Source organism: Hipposideros armiger, unplaced genomic scaffold, assembly GCF_001890085.2.
Source record: "Hipposideros armiger isolate ML-2016 unplaced genomic scaffold, ASM189008v1 scaffold_237, whole genome shotgun sequence".
Lineage (NCBI taxonomy): Eukaryota > Metazoa > Chordata > Mammalia > Chiroptera > Hipposideridae > Hipposideros > Hipposideros armiger.
This window is the reverse complement of record NW_017731587.1, coordinates 995,864-1,017,344: the sequence shown is the minus strand read 5'-3', so window position 1 is coordinate 1,017,344 and position 21,481 is coordinate 995,864. Positions and strand designations below refer to the sequence as shown.

Here is a 21,481-nt window from a genome sequence, read left to right as displayed (position 1 = left end):
GGAAAAAGTGCTGGATGCTTCCAGATGAGAGCATTATAAAAAGCAGACTGGTTATCATCAAAGGAAAATACCAACGGAATGTAAAATGCTAGAACTCAGTAGAGTTTTATGTCTATAGAGCTGTGAAAGGAAAGTATTGAATCAATTATTCCATTAGAAGCATTTTGTGTGAATGGATTTATTCAGTGTTCTCCCAGGACTGGAAGCTAGAAAGAGCACAGAGATATTTGATAACTGAGAGGAAGTATAGAGGCACCAAAAACAAATTTTACCTGATTCACAGCAGCCTTGAGCTCCGGTGGAAAGTTATTTTTTTGTTTGTTTTTAATCCACTTAAAGGATAAGGGAGGAACAAAAATATAACTTAGTGAAATATCTCCTGTCTGCCTGGCATTGTATTTTGCATTTTATATGTCAGCCTCTTAGTCAGAATTGCACATATGTGAAGTAGACACTAATATACCCATTTCACAGATGACGTTACTGAGGCTCAGAGAGTCAGTATTTTCCACAGTTGATAAAGCTGGGCTTTAAACTTATTGTATTCTGGCTAAGTATAATACTGATATCACAGTGTCACACTGCCTCCCTCATGTCCTTATAACTGGGTGACTAGCTCAAAGCTGTACTTCTTGAATGTACTGATGATTGATGGAGGAAGGATTTATAGAGAGTAACAGGTTATCAAAGGCATAAATCCTAAATAGTAAGACCTTTCCAATATTAAATTATCTCTTTATGGTAAATTTTAGAAAGTAGATTTACAGTCATAGGAGAGAGAACTCCAAGTTTGTACTTTCAAAAGGATATTAAGTTTTAAGAAATACCATTGTGACATCGAGTCTGACAGTGGACACACAGCTGAGGTAGGTGTGCACGTACCTTTTTTCCCAGGCCTAGGGGCCCAAGTTGTTCTTCTCCCTAAGGCAGCAAGGAGAGCAAAGCTGCATAGCCCAGCTGGCTCCAATTGCTGTCATTCCTTCCAGAGAGCAGAGTGAATATACAAGAAAGAAGAATCTTTCAATTGCTATACTCATATAGCACACTTACATAGTTAAATATATTGAAAATAATTTAAATATACTAATTTCTTTATACATCCCACTGGAAGTGACATAAAATTGAAATTCTTCAGTGAGAAAGGAACAAAATCAGATTCTTTTCTCAAAGCAGATCGGGAGTGTGTGTGTGTGAGTGTGTGTGTGAGTGATGTTGGAGATGTGTATATATCTCCAAGGCCACCGAGGACATATACTTTCCTCTTTCACACTTCCAAAATTACCAAAGACCACTTGAAAAGTCATTGGGTTTTTCGATTATAAACTGTATTTCACCACCAACTTTTGGTCAAGAGAAGCATAGTTCAACTAGGTTGTAAAGGGTTGTAAAGTGTTTAAAGCAAAGAGGAGTGGCAGATGCGGGTGAAATAGGCATCTTCCAACCTGGTACCTCTTTGGCATTAATGTGCATGTGACTCACCTGGGATCTTGTTAAAAAGCATCTTCTGATTTAGTATGTTTGGGTGGTGCCTTGGGCTTCACACTTCTAACATGTCCCAAGCGATGCTCATGACATGGGTTTTTGGACCACCCCTGCAAGTAAGTTTTATCTTGCCTTTCCTCTTGTTACTCCTCCCAACTCCTTCTCCCCACCTATGACACCTTGAACATAAGCAGTAATTATACTGTATATGAATGTTATAGCTGACATTACCAATACCCATTTCCTGCCTTATAGTTTGTCCAGTACATTTCGTTATGTAATCTTTCTAGATATAGGCTTAACCTGATCTTAGCAGCATTGAAAGGTTTGAAAGAAAGGCCTCAAACTCTCATGGGGCAGCAAGAAATTTCTAACTCAGAGGAACCTTTTATAAAACTACACCAGCAGCGTAGTCTTTTCCTCTGTTATTGCTACATTTCCACTTTCCCTTTGTATCCTTTATGTTTAGAACTGACATGGACACCTACAGGTTATGAAGCCATTATCGATGTCTTGGCACCGAAGAAATTTTCATTTCAGAAGGCTTGATGGTCATAAACAATTTATTGTAGGAGTTTCATTACAAGGATCTTTTCTGCTCCATTGTTCCTACATATGTGTGACTCTGGTTTTGCTATTTTAAGGTTTTCCAAACATTTTTATGTCCTCGTTTATTTCAGTTCTACTTCTAGTTCTACTGTACAACTTATCAACTAGAATTAAAATTTAGTGCTGCTTCGAGGAACTTAAAACTAAGTTTCAGTTTAGCAATTGGCAAGAACCCAGGAAAACTCAGCTACTGTTTCATTCTACTTTGATAATACAGGAAAGACAGCTCTCTAGTAAAAAAAAAAAAAAAAAAATAAAACACAAGTTATCATTAAAATAATCGTGAAGACTTTAGTAAAATAATATCTTTTGTATAAGCCATACAGTGGTTATCTATATTAAATAATTTTAATTTCAAAATGGACAATTCACAGCTATTAACAAGTATTGTTAAAGAAAGTCTTCTAAATGCTACTAGAGTTTTTATTTTTTATATTTTCAAGGAAATAGTTTTAAATTTAGCAACCTTTAATTTTATAATTCTCACAGAATACATAAAAATGTAGGTAACTGTAAGTGATTCCTTTAATCAGATTCTTCTAAAACATTTCACAGGGTATATTAAGTTATTTTATAATATAATTGATTCCCAAATTTCTTTTATACATATTTTCTTGTGAGAATGTTGGGCCATAAACCTATGTTCCAAAATATACTTTTCTATTATAAAATAACACTGAGGGGAATTAGATATATGAAATGTATTTCTATATTTTTAACAGATGTGAGTTCCATGTGCAAATATGAAATTCTATAGTAATCAAATATGATTTTTGTTTGTGACTTTTGTTACTATATGTTTTTACTCGGGCCTAGCTTTTCACTAATGGCAGAAAAATGTAATCTAAAGACTTTTAAAATGTATTTAGCTCTATGCAGTGTTTTTGTGGGGTGGGAATTCAAGGTTTACTTCATAGCCTAGTGTACAAATACCACCTAAGCCTTTTCTACTTCCTTGGCCCTGTGAGACCAAAGATACTGTGAAAGGGGGGAGGGCCCTATACATACAAAGTATGATCAAACAATATGGTGAACATTTAAATTTTAAAAACCATATTACAGTAAAAGACACATTGCCATTAATTCCCCTCAAAATACTCCCCCTCGTTTCAAACACACTCATCCCTTTGTTCTTGCCACTTTCTGAAGCAGTTCTGGAAGTCCTCTTTCGTAAGTGTCTTTAGTTGCTCTGTCATGGCTGCCTCAATGTCCTGAATCGATACAAAACGTTTACCTTTCGTGGTCATTTTGACTTTGGGGAAGAGCCAGAAGTTGCATGGTGCCAGATCTGCTGAATAAGGTGGATGAGGACACATTGTAATGTTTTAATTTGGACAGAAATTGCCATACCAGAAGCGATGTGTGACACAAAATCTTTCCGTTGTGATCACAAAATACAGTGAATACTGCTGCCAAGTGCCATCCAATGGGAAGGCAAGGATCTTCAATATGGGAAGCGGCACACTGAACCGTAGTAACTTGTGAAAAGTTTCAAGTTGTTTGGTGCAGTCAGTCGGGTGTGAGCTGTGGCTGAGAGAAGGTGTCTTTTAAAGTGTGCCATCAATCATCCTTTATCATGACAACACTCCAGTGTCACACATCGTTTCTGGTACAGCAATTTCTGCCAAATAAAAACATTACGGTGTGTCTTCATTCACCTTGTTCACCGGATCTGGCACCGTGCGACTTCTGGCTCTTTCCCAAAGTGAAAATGATTCAGGAAATCGAGGTAGCCACCCACAACAGTGCAACTAAAGACACTCATGAAAGAGGACTTCCAGAATTACTTCAGAAAGTGGCAAGAATGATGGGATAAGTGTGTTCGAAGCGAGGGAGAGTATTTTGAGGGGGATTAATAGCAATGTGTCTTTTACTATAATAAATTTTATTTAAACATTCGCTGTACTTTTTGGTCACACCTGGTATGACCGGCAAGAGTTGGTAATGAGAAAGGAGCCACCATTGGAGTCTCCAATTGATAAGTCTGTTGTTGGAATAATGGCATAATGATTAAATTTTGTTCTCTAGATATGAGACATAAGGTTAACTCTTAGGGTGGCATGGTATATAGGGGTAGTCACCCACCTGGACCCAGTGTAGCTTCCTGGTACGACATTTTTCTTACAGTCTCATCTCTGACTTTTTAAGTGTGTTACAGCCAGAACATATCTGGCTTGGTAGATCTCTTGGTAGAACTAACTGTTTCTCCCTTTACCCACCTTCTGAGTCTTCCTCTTGGACACATAGGAAACTTATGGTTTCCCTCCATATATAATTGTGACACCACCACCCCCTAAAAATGGGAGATTGTGGTGGTGAGAAAGTGAGCATCCAGCTCTTCTTGCTTGTCCTCCTTCCCTTTTCCTTTGCCTTTCCCCTGAGTTTTCCCCTTTCCCCTTTGGGGAGAGGATAACGTTCATGGGGCAAAGCACAATAGCACAGTTTACTCTGTCCTTAAAACTAGACTCTCCAGGGACGGCCAAATAGCGCGCTGGTTAAGAGTTGGCTTGGGATGTCAGCTCTGAGTAGTGGGGCCCCGGTTCGGATCCCCGCTGTGCCCTCTACAATGATGCTGCGCCCTCTGCAGCTAAGATGGTGAACAACAGACCTGGAGCTGGGCTACCATGAGTCGCCTGGGACGGCGTAGGCTGCAGGGGCCTGCCGTAAGCTACCATGTGTGGCTGGCAGCTGGCGTGAGCGGTTGGCAGCCAGCATGCGCTGCCAAGAGCTGCCATGAGTGGCCATCCAGTGGCCAGTGAGCAACTGCCTTACCTGGGAAAAGTGCAATCATAATACCAACATGGGCCAGTGAAGCAATGTCCTCCACAACTAGACTGAAGAACAAAAGGACAGCAACTTTTCTGTTCCCCTTCCCCAATTCCCCAACAATGTTCCTCTCCCCCTAACACTGTTCCCCTCCCCCAAATCCCCAATAAAATTAAAAAGAACCCAAAAACTAGACTCTCCATTTGGCCTATCAATTCTATCAATTCTTCAATTCTATCAATTTGAGAGATGGAGTTGGACAAGAAGTAAAACCTGGAATTAGAAATGTTTTCCATATCCCGCCCTCCCTTTTGAATCTCATCTCTTACACTTAAATCATGGCTATTAAACATAACAATCAAAAAGTGTGTCTTTTTCCTATCTTGGTATTTGATGTAAGAATCGTTGGGGTCATCTGCCACAGAACAACATATCACATATCCTGCTATGTCTTTTCCAGGAAACTCTGCTCTCATTTTTTTGTTTGTTTGTTTGTTGCTTGTTTTGTTTTGTTTTAACTTTATTGGGGAACAGTGTGTTTTTCCCAGGACCCATCAGCGCCAAGTCAAGTTGTTGTCCTTCAATCTTAGTTGTGGAGGGCGCAGCTCAGCTCCAAGTCCAGTTGCCCTTTGCAATCTAGTTGCAGGGGGCGCTGCCCACCATCTCACGCAAGAGTTGAACAGGCAACCTTGTTGTTAAGAGCATGCGCTGTAACCAGCCGAGCCATCTGGCCGCCCATCAGCACCTCAGTGGCAGCTCAGCTCAAGTCATTATCTTCAATCTAGTTGTGAGGGTGCAGCTCACTGGCCCATGTGGGAATTGAACCAGCAACCCTGTTGCTCAGAGCTCGCACTCTAACCAGCTGAGCCACCCAGCCACCCCTCATTCTCCTACATCTTGATGTGTACAAAGATACCCACTTGATCCTGTGGTTCAGATATTTAGTTTAGAAGCCTGGACTCTAACCACTCCACCCAGCTCAACCACTCACCTGCTCTATTTAGAAACTTTTGTTCCAGAAAAGAAATAGTGAAGAAAGAAAGGATAGTGGTATTCAGGAAAAGTATATTTGATCAGCTTCTTTAAATAGTTTGATCCCAGTAGTCTTAGGAACCTGAGTCATGGAATCATTGAGGTTCTTGACAATTAGGGGTTTTTAGAATCCTCTAATCAACTGGCAGAATATTGCTATTTCAGTTTCCTCAGTTTTCAAATGTTGATTAATGATTCAGTCATCTTTGCAATTAAGATTTAAGCACTTCTAGAATACTTCTTGCAGAGGGGAGAATGAAATACAGCATACATCATAAAGTGGACATTGGACAGTTGATCCTGAGTTTTCTCTCTTGTTTAGAGAATGAAACAAGGATATAAATGAACATTTATAGAACTGACTTACTCTTTTCCCTGCTGTTATCCATGGGTTATCATAAATGCCTACTGATTAGTAGTCAATAAAGACCATTTAATATTAGAAGCAAAGTCCTAGAGTGAAAATTAATTTTCACAGTTATGTGGCAAATCTAATTAATTCTACCCTCTTTTTCTATTTTATTAGAGTATCATCAATTCTACTTTTAGTTTAAGAATGGAGTCTTCTAAACTAGCTTTGTCCTTTGGGAATTAAACCTCTGAAGACAATAAAGACTTTAAAAACTAATAACTGTATTTTGAGGGAGAAATGTTGTGTTGATTATTTTCAGTTTTATTGATTATTATTTTTAAGCCATTTTATCTGGTTAGTTCCTCAGTTTCTCTTTAGATCTTTATCTGCCTCATGAATTTGAATGTCCATAAAGATAAATATGAATGGTAGCTGACTTTCTGTGTCAGACATCTATTGGTTGATTTTCTTCAAAGTAAATTACTTCTTTGTAGTATTAAGTTACTCTAATTTCCTACCTCCGTGTCTTTTATTTTCCTCTGGAGAAAACCCTTCCAGGGCATGACCTAATGAATTCTGGTTCAAATTTCCAAATGAATCTGAACCAAAGTGATTCTATAATTTGGTGGAGGGACCTTTCATTAAATACCCTAGCGAGGGAAGTTTGTCTTTCATACCAGACTAAAGTACTTTTCTTGACATATTGAAATTGAACTTCTACATTTATGAGACTATAAATTGCAACAGCACATTGTAACATGTCACGAGGCCAGTAGAGCCTTAGGTCAAGGGTTTTTACTTTCTCTATAACCCCATTAAAAATGGCAGTGTTTCTAATTATTTTTCCTTTAAAAATTAGAAAAATATGTTCTGCTCTCCAGAGAGATGCTATCTTCAGTTATTCCTATAATTTATATGGTTGCATGGGGTATGTCTTTATATTTTTTATTTGGCTTGACCAAAGTGCAAATTCAATTTTATAGGTATGACTAGTTAACCTACTCGTTTAAAACCTGAATGTGGTTTTGTTATTAAGAAAGTTAATGTTGTTTGTCCTCTTGATTCCTGACCTCTCTGCCATCTTCTTGTCTCAAAAGCTTCTTAACATCACAGTTTCAGGAGAACACCTACTCCATTTCAACAGCAGGAGCCCAATCCATTTATTACTATCGTATATAGTAATAGTTGGAGCTGAGTCATCTGAAATGGAATTGTCATTTTTCTATATCATTTTTTCTGTACCCCTCAATATGGTCACCAGATTGCAGCAAAACCTGCAAGAGCGCCTAGCTCTTGCTCTCTACCATTTTTGAGGTTTTCTGAAGTAGCGTGGCATGATCAATAAAAAACATACTGGGTTTTGATGGATAATTGGCTGGGCTTCCTTAGGAACCTGCCATTTTATTTATTCTGCTAACGAGTTGGCCAAACCTAGGGGTTTGTTATCAATTTCAAGAAGAGACAATGCACAAACTTATCTGTAAAATTCAGTGTGCATCTTATGTTTAGAAGTCAGTGGTGCCCCTAATGGTATTTGGTGGTAATCAAGAAAAATTGACTCCGGCAATTTGAAGGCTGTGGAAACTACAGAATTCAGCGTGGGCTAGAAGACAAAGCTTGAATTAATAGTGAACAAGGTATCCCCACAGGTCAAGAAGCATCCAATAGCAGTTCTTTGCAAGAAGAGTCTATCCTGGACATAGCCCTATTGCTTCCACCATTGTCAGTGAATTCTAACCATCTCTCTATCTTTCTGTCACTGTCACTCACTGAGAAATCAAAGTCCCAAGCAAGAACATCCAGTTGTCACATGCCTACCCTGATGGCCAGAGAGCAAAGAGAGGGAGAAATTGACCTTTTTTTTTACTGTAGGCCACACACAATGGAAAGTTGTCCTCCTGAGCTGGAAATAAAGTGGCTCTGTATATAAATACAGACTTTTTAAAAAAAGGAACTGCAAATAGTCACTATTTTTTACAAAACCAGCAACTCATTAACTTTGATTATTTTTAAAAATTAATATTTTTTGGAACATCATCTTGAAGCTAGAGAATCCCAGCTCTGTTAGGTATTACCTGGGTTAGCTTGGAGAAGGAAAAATAACATTTCTAATTCCTCATACAGAAACTTAAAATAATATTGACTGAATAGGATTGTATTGAGACACTATTTATAATGCCTTAAATGCATTGCATGTGTTCAAGTTTTAATGGTATTTCTGCTTAGGCAACTTATTATTTGATTGGTGTGATTATAATTTTTTTAAAGTGAGTATTCTTTTGCTACATAATGTTTCTGTTCACCTTTCTGTAATTTAATATCAATGATATCATTTGATTTTTTTTTTTTCTTTAACAGACAGGCTAGCCTCAATGAAGCAGCCGAGAAGTATTATGATCTGGCGGCCAAGCTGAGGCCTAATGTAAGTACTTCCCTGATAGGAAGCGTTACTCAAGAGGACACAGCATGTGATAGCTTTTGACTACAGGCCTCTTGATACTGGGTTTTTTTCTCTGATCTCTTATTCTGAATACCAACTATATGGCTATTTCAACAATAATATCTGCCAATTTCAAGCTTCCTCCTTTTCCCAGAGGCACGCATTTCTGTTTTCTAGCCTGTGTAAAGCATCATACATTTTTATCATTTAAAACAGGTTTTAGCATTCCTAAATACTATGCATTTGGAAGACTTTTAAAATTAGTTCCTTGAAAGTTTATTTGCTGTGGTGCTAAATATCTAAGGATTCGTAACATCGTAAGTATTTTTGGATTCTTACACGCAGTCAGACCTCGAGCTGTGTGCCTTTTTTCTATTCCACAATCCTCATTTCTAATAACTGTGCTTTTCAAGTTTATCAAGTATGTTTTTATTAGAATTTTTCCCTGGGTAGTCACACTTAACATAAAGTAAGATGGATTTGAATTAGATCATTACTATTGAAATAAAGGAATCATTTATGAGAAAACAAGAACAGGTTTTGTATCAGTCTTCTTAGCACTTTGCGGTTTGTAGCACATCACCAAACGCCAGTACACTGCTTTTATTCTCATACACACCCTGTTTTGCATCGCTCTCCACCACTAAAACCTCTACCCTTCTCTCTAGATCTACATCATCTATAGAGAAATGTAATTTTGTAATGAAAGTACATGCGTGATATCACTACAAATAATGGAATCAGGCTCATTTCTTTACAGTAACCCATCCGCCAGACAAAGAAACGTCTATAGAGTGCCTGCTTTGTAATAGGATAAGCGATTTCATACCCTAGAAGACCACACAGTATAGCAGGGAAGACTGCACATAATCAACTAATTGAAATACAGTGCAGTGTTTCCTAGAGAGAGGAATATACAGCCCTGTGGGAATACAAGAGGAGGATCAGTGCTTCCTGAAAGCAACCCACACGGGAAGTAGCTTTTTTTCAGGAGAATCAACCACATGTAACCTTAGCCCTGAATCTAAATGCCCCCAGCTTCATGAATTGTGAGGTCCTATAAGAATTGGTGAGCTGTTTGCAACAGAAGAAAATATTTTAATAGTTATAATGGTAAGAACAGTCACTGCTAACATTTATTATGAAACGCTTAATTTTGTGTCAAGCATTGTGCTAAGTACTTAATGTGAGTTCCCACATTCATTTCTCTTGGCAACCCACAGATACTTCCGTGACCCCCATTCTGCTGAAGCTCAGAGAAATTAATAAGAATTCACCCAGTATCACACCTAATAAGTGGAATCACATTGAAACGCAGGCTGCTGTGTGCCTAAGGGAAAGCTTGATAGAAAAAAATGCAGTTAGTTATACTTAGAGAGGAAATGCAAGCCAGAAGTCTAGGAAAACAAAATAATAATGGTCTTCTTATTTATATTCAGTGAATTTTAACTGAGTACCTGTTAAGTGCCAGGCACTATTTCAGGCACTGGATACACAGCAGTGAACAAAATTGACAAGAGTCCCTGCCTGTTAAGAGCTTGCAATCTAGTTTGAAGAGATGGAGCAGGAGCAAATAAGTATATGGTGTGCCGGACAGTGATAAGTGCTTTGGAGAAAAATGGAGCAGGAAAAGGGCTTTGTGAATGCTCAAGTTGGGCACCTTTGTGTAGCATTTCTAAGAAAAGGGTCGAATTTGAGGCCTTAAAATTACAACTTCATTCAAGACAGAAATAGGGGTTTTTTGGTTTTTTTTTTAATTCCTTTTTGTTTGTTTGTTTCCCATTACATTGACAAATACAATGCTCTTAGTGTACACAATAAGTTCAACTTTTTTTCATTGTGCATTCCTCACTTGAGTGTCACTTTTATCTTTAAGTGGCTGATCAGAACATCTTCTTCGGGACATTGGAATGGATTAGTGAGACAAGAGCTGATTATTTGACCTGCCCTAAAAAAATGTAAAATACACTGAGGTACCACAAGATTGAAGCCTGACTTACAAGATTGTTTCTTTTAAATGACTAGCCAAATTACAAAATCAATATTTAATCTCCAACTCAAAGTCATTTTTTTGAAACCCCCAAAAGTTTCTTCATAAACATGGTACAGACTGCTTTTGAAACATACAGGTATTCAAATGATACTTCCCTTATCTAGCAACACTAAATTAAGTATTTTGCAGACTTGGATAGCATACCGTGCTCATATTTAACAGTAAGTAAATAATGTTACAGTGGGTGGATCAACAGATGGGGTCTTTTCCCATCTGTTTTATGAATTGTGTTTTGGTTTCCTGTATGTAATCTAGGTAAGGAAGATGCCACCAAGGAAAGACTGATAAAATACAATAATAAAAGTTTTTATTCTGAAATGAAAAGACCTGTTTAAACAGCACGTGTAATGATATATTAGCAGTTTAACATCAGATCAAAATTAAAGCATCCATCTCACATCTGTCTTGCTCACAGCTATTTATTTTTTGTCATAAAAACATTGTTATTTCTGTGCTTTAACTTAATAAATTTCAGTTACCTACTTATCTGAGAGCATAGTACACACACCTCAGTTTCCATTCCCTATTTAAGTAGTTTCACTATCCTTTCTATTTTTGTTGTCTACATGGTAATCTCATCTTACTCTTATTTTTCATAAAGCATTTCTTTTGACTGTTTAAATGTCTTTACAACAACTAGTCGCTGTCTGTGGGGACTCTGTGGATACTTTAGCAATGCAATAGTCAGATCATTACTATACAAAATAAAATAGGTGGTTGCAACCCTTGTGTACATCACTTATTGTCATAATTAGATTGTTGATTCTCTTTGGGATGTATTTTCTCTGAATAAAATACCTATTCCATGTGTTCAGTATGTCCCATAATAAATTTATTTTTTTCTATTCTACAAAAGCCATATTTTTCTATAAAATTTACTTTAAAATTAATAATTGCCTTTTTGGATTATTTTATAGAGAATTTACAAAGAAATCCAGCTATCAAATGCTAGAATAATAGAAGCATAAATGAATAGGCACATATAATTTTAAGTTTTAGATTTTGATATGCTCTCTTCATCAGGGATATTCGATACATTGTCATTTATTGAAGGGCACAATGAGATAAATATAGTTAGTACAAAAATTACACCATTAAAATGTTTCATCCTATTTATTTGATTGGGGGGTTGGGGAGGAATTGCTCTGAAATGAAAACTCATTATATTAAAACATATTCCTGTAATGGGAAACTTTATCAAAATTTCCATTTAAGTTTTTCCACTTTTAGGTTTTCATTTTTATAAACAAAATTGATCTTTCTGTGGGGGTTGCTTTAGAAACATAACACTTTCCTGTCTTCTCTCCCACTTATGCACATCAAAAGGTGCTGACACTTGAGGACTAGAGGGAACATGTAAATGAAACGGTTTTTTTCTTCCTGTGAGAATTAAGCCAAATTCTGCATGAACTTCTGGATTTTTGAATATGAAGAATGGTGAATTTGCATAGTACAAAGTCACCCACTTTTGCTTGGCTTCTGGTAAACTCTAGAGTTAGAAGGGAGTAATTACTAATGATCACATCTATATATGTTTTTCTAGATGTATTTGTTTTTAGTCTAAATTTATTCAACTTAGTTTTTTAATCAAGTACTAGCTTTGTATAAGACCCTATGCCAAGTGCAGTAGGATTACAAAGTTATGAAAAATTAACCCTGACCTTGAGAAATGTACGATCTAATGTGAGGAGTGAGTGGAGGAGAAAATATGTGGATCCAAATCCTCACACTTGAGGTCAGTGAATAATACTAATAAGTGCTTTGTGAGGGTTATAAGCTAGGTACTGGGAAAATGCACAGGGGGGAGAAATTGCTTTCAGCTGGATTGATCCTAGAAGGCATTGAGACAGAGTTGGCAAGCTTAGAGAATCTTGAAATACTAGGGTCTTTATAGGTGAAGATTTTAGCAGGAGGAGAAAAAAGAATTCTGCCTGGTTGAGGCATATGTGTGAACAAGGACATGGAGCGTACATGAACTACCCCTCAGAAAGAGTAAGCAGATATGTTTTAGATTGCCAAAGGTGGGAGGTAGAGAAGAAGAAGAACAAAAGAGAACTGGAAACTAAGATAAAACCAAATGAAAGGCATAGAATATCATACTAAAAATTAGGAGCGTATATTCCTGAATTGTGTTAAGCAGGATGACATAATGAAAGTGATCATTTAAGATGGTCATTTATATGATGTAATAAAGAATGTGTGTTGCATTTGGGAAAGTAGAGTTGAGAAATGTAGCCTTGAGTAAGCCAACTAAAAGGTCATTGTAATAGAAAAACATAAGCCTAAGATGTAATAGATCCTAAAGTACAGAAACACAATGGAATGGAAATGATCTTGCAGGGGAAATAAACAGATTATTTGATAGGATGTGAGTAGGAACATTAGTTGGTGCAATGAGTGTTCTAAAATTTTGAATTTAGATAACTTGTAAAAAGAAAAAAAGAGATACCCTAAACAGAAATAGGGCAGTTATAGGGTGTGTGTATTTCAAGAAGTAAGTGTTAAGTTTGGACCAAGCAGATTCTGAGAAGTAGGGTGTTCTCATATTCTATGGGATATTCCTATGAAGTGGGCAGTTGAGGGAAAGGCCACAGTTAGGAATAACGCTATGGAACTCATTTACAAAAAGGAGATAGTACTGAAGAGGTGGGTAAGATCACCAAGGCCCTGCGAGAATGTACAAAAGGAGAGAAGGGAGTTAATTTCAAAACCTTGGCGAATCACTACATTTGGAATGTAGGATAAGGAAAACGAGAGACAATGGCAAATCAGTGTTGGTGAGCAGTGTCCACTGCTGCTCAAATGTGACTGGGCAAGTCCTATGACTGCAGAGAAGAAGATGGCGTTGGCTGCCTTCAAGAGTTCAGTTTCATGCAAGTGATGTGGGCAGTTTTTATGGTATTGAGGAAATGGTGAATTGGGAGCAGAGGTTGTAAACTTATTCTGTAAATACATTTAGAGGTAAATGAAAGCGACAGAACAATACCAAAGAAATATTAAGTATGTCTTTATTAAATGTTAAAGATAAATGTTAAAGGGTGTGTGTGTTTAAATATGAGACTAAAAATATATCCAAATAGAGGGGAGAGCAAATGAAATATTGAAGATCTTAAAGGATCATTTCCTCCCTCAAAGACTAAAGAAAAAAAAATACACAACAAAGATATAGGAGGAAAAAACCAAAATTTAGAAATGGAAGGGACATGAGCTTAGGTAGTCAATTTCTTCTATCCTAATTATTTGGTTATCTGCTGTCCTGAGGCAAGAGGGCAAATTTGACAACGTCAAAGACCTGTGGACAGCTGGATGTGCTGAGGCACACAGCAGGCAATATTTCACATTGGCCTATAGTATCTACGATATGTGATAAATGGATGCCAGTAGAGGTACATTTTTGTGAGATACGCATTAAGCCATTAGCCATTTTGTGATCATTCTAAATGAAGTTCTGAAGTCTCTGGTATATCACTTCTGGTTTTGATTCAGCTCTCTGACTTTGATGTTAGATGTTGTATTCACCCTTTATATTTCTAATGTGTATACGATTTTATAAATTTTCTTCCATGCACATTCATTATATGTGAATTAAAGGGGAATGTGTTCCAAGGATCAGATTATATCTTTCCCAGGCACTTAGAACATAAATTATTTCAGAGCATGATTATAAAATCAAAGCCAATGTTATCCATTTGGACTCTTTAACAATGACTCTGTGTCAAAAGATCAGAATGAGAAAGAGGTGATTCAAAGAAAAGAGCTTACTCTGAGAGAGTGCAGCTGTGTCATGAGATAGTCCACACATTCTACAGTATATTGCTTTCAATTTGGATTACCCTTTTTATGGTAACTATGGTGATGGGGCGGGGTGGGAGATATGGCTCTGCAGTAGAAATAACCACGAAGCCTGGGGTCTGGGGGAGAGGTAAAGAATTAATTACTTGGGCTGTTGTGATGGAAGAGTTAGAGAATATTCTGAGTCATACTTGGTTTCTGATGGGAAAGTTAATCCTCAACTCTAATTAGAATAAGATACCATGAAAATAACTTAGACAGATTCAGATTTGACCATACAAAGAATTTTGGGAGGGAAATTACTGAGGTTGTCATTTGGTTGGGAAAAAAATGACAAGGTATTTAATAATAATTTGTCTGGGAAGCAGTTAAACCACATATCTGCTTGTAAATGGGGGAAGAACCATATGGCATCTTCCAAAACCCGCCGCAAGCTCCTGTGATGTGGGGAAAATTGCATGCCATGCGTCTCTTGACTTTCAGACATTAATAATTATGTGGATCCCAGAATAACCAGATTGATTTTATGAGTAAAATGTGTTTTTATATTGCACATATATTTCCCATTATCACTAGCTTTTTCAGTTGCATGTACATCTATATATTTTACAGTTAGAAAATGGAGTGAGGTAAGTTGACAAACCCAGAATAAATAGGTTTCAATCAAGAGTGAAATTGCCATTAGTTTCCTCAACAAACCCTTATTCTACTTCATTTCATACATAGGCATCATCACATTGATATTATATGTATTTATGCACACATCAGTAGAAATCAAATATCTAATTCTTCTTGTCCAATTTCAGCAAGATAGATGCTCACTTTCCTGAGAGTTTCAGTTATACCAGGATCAATTTTCGTCTCATCACACCCATATCTGTCTTCAAACTCCTTTCCACTGTAGATCTTTGTTTTTTTTTTTTTTTCTCTCCAAATTATTTAGATGTTGCTGCTCTTTTCTTCTAGCAATTTACAAAGTCTAGTTTTGGGTGCATTCACTTCTCTCTGCTTACATTGTAGTTGATTTGTGTTGTACTTCCATTTGGCAGATATTGGATCAACCAGCAAAAATGTATTTCTGAAGTGGTTACTGTTTTTCCTCTGTTTATCATCTGTGTAAGTCTTCATGCTTAGAAAACAAAGATGGTTAGTTAGTAGAGTCCACTTATTTACTAACTGTTGGTGTGGGCTAGTGTAGCCTATACTGGAATCAGATAGTTAGGCTGAGCTCAGCTGCATTTATAGTTTTTCCATCCTTAGTGTGTTGATATTCACCACAATCCCGCATGCAATCATTTTAAAACATCACTTTTAAAAAATGTGTATATGCATTGTGTGTGTTTTAGATTCATAACCAGAAGAAAATGGGGGGATATAAGACATGGGCAGGAACTCAAGTGGCTCTTGGGTATAAAGAAAATCAGCTTGAGTATTTAGGTTGAGGAACATTGAATCCTTTGGGAAATTCCACTTAATTATGTTCTCTGATTCCAAGCATGTTTATTTTTACTTGGATTTCTTTGTGGGGGTATCCTTTGCATGGATTTATTGCTATAATTGTTTGAATTGTAGGGACCACACACTAAAATTACATTTAGTCCCTTCTCCTCCAGAGAAATTGGATTCCTGGTTTCTTTGAAAACTTAGCTAATCGAAGTACACTGGCTACCTGGGAGTATCAGCTAGGGTGGACTAGTAGCTGCCACCATTTAGAAGGATGAGCCTGTTCCCACCCCCAGTCACTGCATTCTTCATAATCCCCTTTCGTTAGTTCCACAGCTGACCTCCCCCATTTCTATTATTTTCAGGCATTTATGTTTCTAATCCTCAATGGGCCTTATGGGGCCATGTTTTTAATAAATACACACTGAAACATTAACAAAAAGTTCTGTTGTATATAAATTTTCATTCCCTCCCTCTCCCAAATTTCCCGCAATTTCCATTCCATCCCTCCCCCCTTTTTTTTGTTTCCTTATCTTTCTTCTCTTCCTAACTCATTATCTGTCCAAATCCTCACTTATATCTACAGATACAATTATGTTACACTTTACCCTAAAGACAAATAAAAGTTGGGCAGATCCTGAAAAATTAATAAATTGGTAAATTAATTTCTCTTGAAAGTTCTATATACTTGTTAAAGAAAAAAAAATTTCCATCACTTTTTACAATGGTAAGGAAGATTTCATTCAGGACTGTTGTGATAGGTGTCAAGAATACTGCACTGGGGGAGATTGGGTTCCACCTAAAATCCAGCAAAAGCAGCTGTAGATTTATAGCCAATGAGCATGGGGGATGAGGAATTTGATCAGATATCAAGGGGTATCAGATATCATGAGGGGGAAGTATTTCTCACTAAACTGACTTAGCAGAATTCTTGCTGCAGCAGGGCCAGGCATGCCTCAGAGAAACCCCGAGGATGAGGCCTAGTCAAAAAGACGGTTTAGAAGAGCCTGTCTCCCCTGGTCAAGGAGAGCTTTTTTTCATCCTTGATGACATTATTTTCCCAGACTGAGTTGTTAGAATGTTAAATTTCTTATCACTAGTTAATGTCAGAATCAAGAGCTTCTCTTTATCACTCAAGAATTTTGGGCCAGCCAAGTGGCTCAGTTGGTTAAGAGCACGAGCTCTGAGCAACAGGGTCACCAGTTCGATTCCCACATGGGCCAGTGAGCTGCGCACCAGCTGAGCTGCCACTGAGCTGCCAACAGGTGGCATATGGCTCAGCTGGTGAGAGCACGTGCTCCTAACAACAAGGTTGCAGGTTCCACTCCCACATGGGATGGTGGGCTACGCCCCACCCGCAACTAAGATTGAACATGGCACCTTGAGCTGAACTTCCCTGAGCTGCCAACAGGTGGCCGGATGGCTCAGTGGTTAGAGCATGCTCTCTTAGCAACAAGGTTTCTGGTTTGATTCCCGTATGGGATGCCCAAACTAGGATTGAACACAGCACCTTGAGCTGAGCGACCACGAGCTGCCGACAGGGGGCCGGATGGCGACTAGACTTGGAGCTGAACTAGCTGTGCCCTCCGCAACTAAGATTGAAGGACAACAACTTGGCTGTTCCCCTTCCCCAATAAAATCTTTAAAAAAAAAGAAGAAGAATTTGGTTAAATACAGAGGGTACCAAAAAATGTATACACATTTTTTGTTTTAATATTTTATTGGGGAATTGGGGAAGGGGAACACTGTGTTTTTCCAGGACCCATCAATTGCAATTCAAGTTGTTGTCCTTCAATCTTAGTTGTGGAGGGCACAGCTCAGCTCCAAGTCCAGTTGCTGTTTTTTTCAATCTAGTTGCAGGGTCACAGCCCACCATCCCATGCGGGAGTGGAACCAGCAACCTTGTTGCCAAGAGCACGCACTCTCACCAGCTCAGCCATCTGGCCGCCAGTTAGCAGCTCAGTGGCAGCTCAGCTGGGGCGCAGCTCACTGGCCCATGTGGGAATCAAACCGTCAACCTTGTTGCTCAGAACTCGTGCTCTTAACCAACTGAGCCACTTTGCCGGCCCTATATACACATTTTAAGAAAGGAAAAAAATATTAAAATTGTAATACTCAATATATACTGATAACAAAAGATGAATATAAGTCATGTTTGACTTCTGCAATTATAAGAGGTGCTCAAAGTGTCCAGACACGTCTGATTACAGAGAACTACTGCTTGAGCAACGCTGACCAAAGTGTCCACTTGTATACATTTTTTTGGCACCCCCGGTATATATATGCATCTTCTAACAATTCATAAGGAAAAAAAATTAATTGCTTAAAGTACATGTAGAAATCATCAACAGTGTATTTTGAAAGTGTGATGTGACAAAGTTCTAGAATGGATAAGTATAGAACATTAGTGCTATTGCTACCAATCACTTCTTTTTTCCTATTTCTCTAAGTTTCCCTATCCTTATCTACTTCAGTATTTAATCATCTGAGAGATAGCTGGATCTTCTCCATGGAATCAATACTTGTACTAGAGTTTATCTCTAGATTTCACTTACTGAAATAATTTTCACTGGTTATTTATATATGAATCCTAATGAAACTCACTAAAACAAGTAAAATTCTCAACATATATTGATTTAGTTTTTCTGCAAAACAAATTATTTCTCTTAAACATATAGTGCATTTTCCACTGTAATTCTCGAGAAGCCAATGGTGGTTTTTCTTTTCTCCTAAAAGGTTCACTATCTTTTCCCAAATAGTTACACTGTTTGTTAAATTCTTGTAGTCATAGGTTTCATCTGTTTCGACTGGCTGTTCTTTTACTTGTAACCATAAATATGCTATCAAACTTAACAGCAAATCAGACCTGCAGTAATAAATAAATCCATAATATGTATTGATACTTCTTCATCCATGATGAAATGCATTATTAAAATGATGCTCAAAATCATGAAAAACTGTATTTGAAAAAGTGTCAATACAAAAATATTGAAAGACCAAAGGATTTTTAAAATGTATTTCTGTAGGTCAATCTACTTAAACAGCAAACCCCAAATACAAGGACATCTGTGTTGATTTATGAATTTGCTTGTGGAGAAACAGATTCCTATTTACAATTTATAATTGCTCACTTACATTTAGTTACTTTTACCCACTTTAACGCCTCATTTTTTATTATAGTTTTCTTAGACTAGCATTGAAAGCAATAGATTCCTCAAGTCTTGAGGATGGAATTATTTTGCTACCCGAAGAGGATTATGTCTTGGAAATCTTTACTGGAAATATGCACATATACTTAGTTTTCCCTTCATGGAGAAATTTGACATGATCGTTTTATTTTCCAGTATGCTGATTGACAGTAACTCCCGAACATTGCCTACTTGTAGGGAACTTTTATGGCGAACAGATGATGGATTTTACCCAAACACTTTAGAACCACATCATTGCTTTAAACCAGCTATTTACATTTGAATTTATATAAACTATGTCTCCATGTTTGGAAGTTAGGAACCTTTCCACACATACTCAATGTTGTAAAAAAGAGAACTTTTACCTAAATGGGAATAATAATATCAAGAAGGTAAAAGTTGTTGGGTACCAGAAAATTGTCTTCTTTTAAATTAGGAAATTGTCAACCTATCAACATCTACATTAGTTAAACATTAAAAGTTGAATTCTACACCCTTTTTACATTTGGGGAAACTGAGTCACTATAACTTGTTCCATATCTGACACCTTGTGGTAGAGCCAGAACACAGATCCAGGCAGTCTGGCTTGAGAACCTCTGCTTTTAACTCCCTGCTTCTCGTATAAGATTACCTACGAAAAATTCAATAATGATCAGAAATGAAACCCGAGGCACTAAAATCAAGGGATAGTTCTTATGTGAAATGTGGTGACTCAAATTGTCTAGAATGTTTGCATATTAATCATTTTGTGGAGAAGTGCAATTTATCAAAATTGACAAATTCTTGAGATGGATTCACAAACCCTTGAACGTATGCCCATATCCACCCCACCTCCCCCCACGGTCTATATATACAAGTTGGAGAAAGACTGAAAAGTGAAATGGCACAGGCTTTAAATTCAGAGAAACAGAATGCCTAGTATACATCAGCTTCTAAAATAGGCACCAGCGATATAATGAGAAACAAGGTGTCGCGATCCCTGCCCTGTCAGAGATGTACATTGTTCCTTCTTTTTTTCACAAGTGGTTTATCTAGGTTATGAGTCCTGAAAGTTTGCATCTTCCACGGCTTATACAACAATGCCTAAAACTGCATGAACTCAATCACTTGCCATGTCATGTCTTCAAAGGCTATTTAGGGACTTCAAGAAACACAGCAAAAAAGTAATTATTTTGTATTGCTTGAAATGTATTGATTACTTTGCCCTGGACTGACTCATCCAATCACAGTACACATGCTTCTTGTTTTCTCATAAAGATAACTTATTTCCTTTCTTTAATAAGTCCTTAGAAAAACTAATGCAAGTAAAATGATTTATGAAATATTGGCTTAGGATTTGGAAGGCCAGATAATTTGGACAATATGTTCATACTTACCTGGTAGTTTCTTTGGGAAGTTTTACTAGTACTGAATTTATCCTTTTTACATGAGAGTTATGGTAGAATGGTCTGGGTGCATCATATCAGATTTTATTTTATTTTTACTATATATGTTTATTATGAGATATAGATACACTTGAGAGAAGTTCATATATCAAGGTTATTGTAATTTTGTGTCTTGTACAAAATGTTTAAATACACAGGAATCTGAAATTCCCCTACATAAAAATAAAGCAATATATATTCTCCTTTCAAAAAAAAAATCCTCAAAAAGGAAAACAAAAAACCAACTTAGAAATATGATAAATTAATTGTAGGTGTTTTAACTGTTTAAATTTTGTTAAGAGAATATTACAGCAAAAAGCTTTTATTAAATAATTCATAATTGATCTTTTAGTCCTTAATTTTTCTGACTTTAATACCTTTCCTATACTCATATGTCTAAAGTGAAGTTGGATGTGGTAAAGATGTTTATGTAATAAGAAATATAGTACGAAGATATTATATAACTCAATTCTTTTTAAAACCTGTTTTGAATTTTCAACTTTGTTTTGGAAGTGCATTACCTCTCAAACATGTGTGTCCTCTGGCACTTAAAGTCTGCTGGGCTCTGGGAATAACCAAAGCTGTGTCAGGTGGGTTTTGGCAGTAGCCTCAGAACAGGTGAGGATCCCTGTTGATGGGAGGAATAGTGACAGACATGATATGCATTACCACTGAAGTTTGACAAAGGACAATTTTGAAAGCCTATTTTGAACTAAATGTTTTGATGAAATAACAGTGTATAATGCTAAATGATCCTTGATACAGTGTAGCCAGCACCTTCAAATATGTATTGAGTTTTTATTGTAATACATTTTTAAGAATAGCTATGGCTTAGCCTTTCATGCTGTATCTCAAAAGTGTCAACCTTAATCATGAATATATATTTTGTGTACATTAATA

At 37.0% G+C, this 21,481-nt stretch overlaps 1 protein-coding gene across 2 annotated transcripts in view; it reads left to right on the top strand.

Moving 5' to 3' along the window:
- The window catches only part of TMTC2 (transmembrane O-mannosyltransferase targeting cadherins 2), a 422,158-nt gene that overhangs the window by 363,150 nt on the left and 37,527 nt on the right, over positions 1 to 21,481 (top strand). For both annotated transcript variants that reach the window (XM_019655152.1, XM_019655154.1), the window contains exon 11: positions 8,600 to 8,663. In XM_019655152.1, coding sequence (XP_019510697.1) covers positions 8,600 to 8,663 — 64 coding nt within the window. The remainder of the gene's footprint in view (positions 1 to 8,599; positions 8,664 to 21,481) is intronic.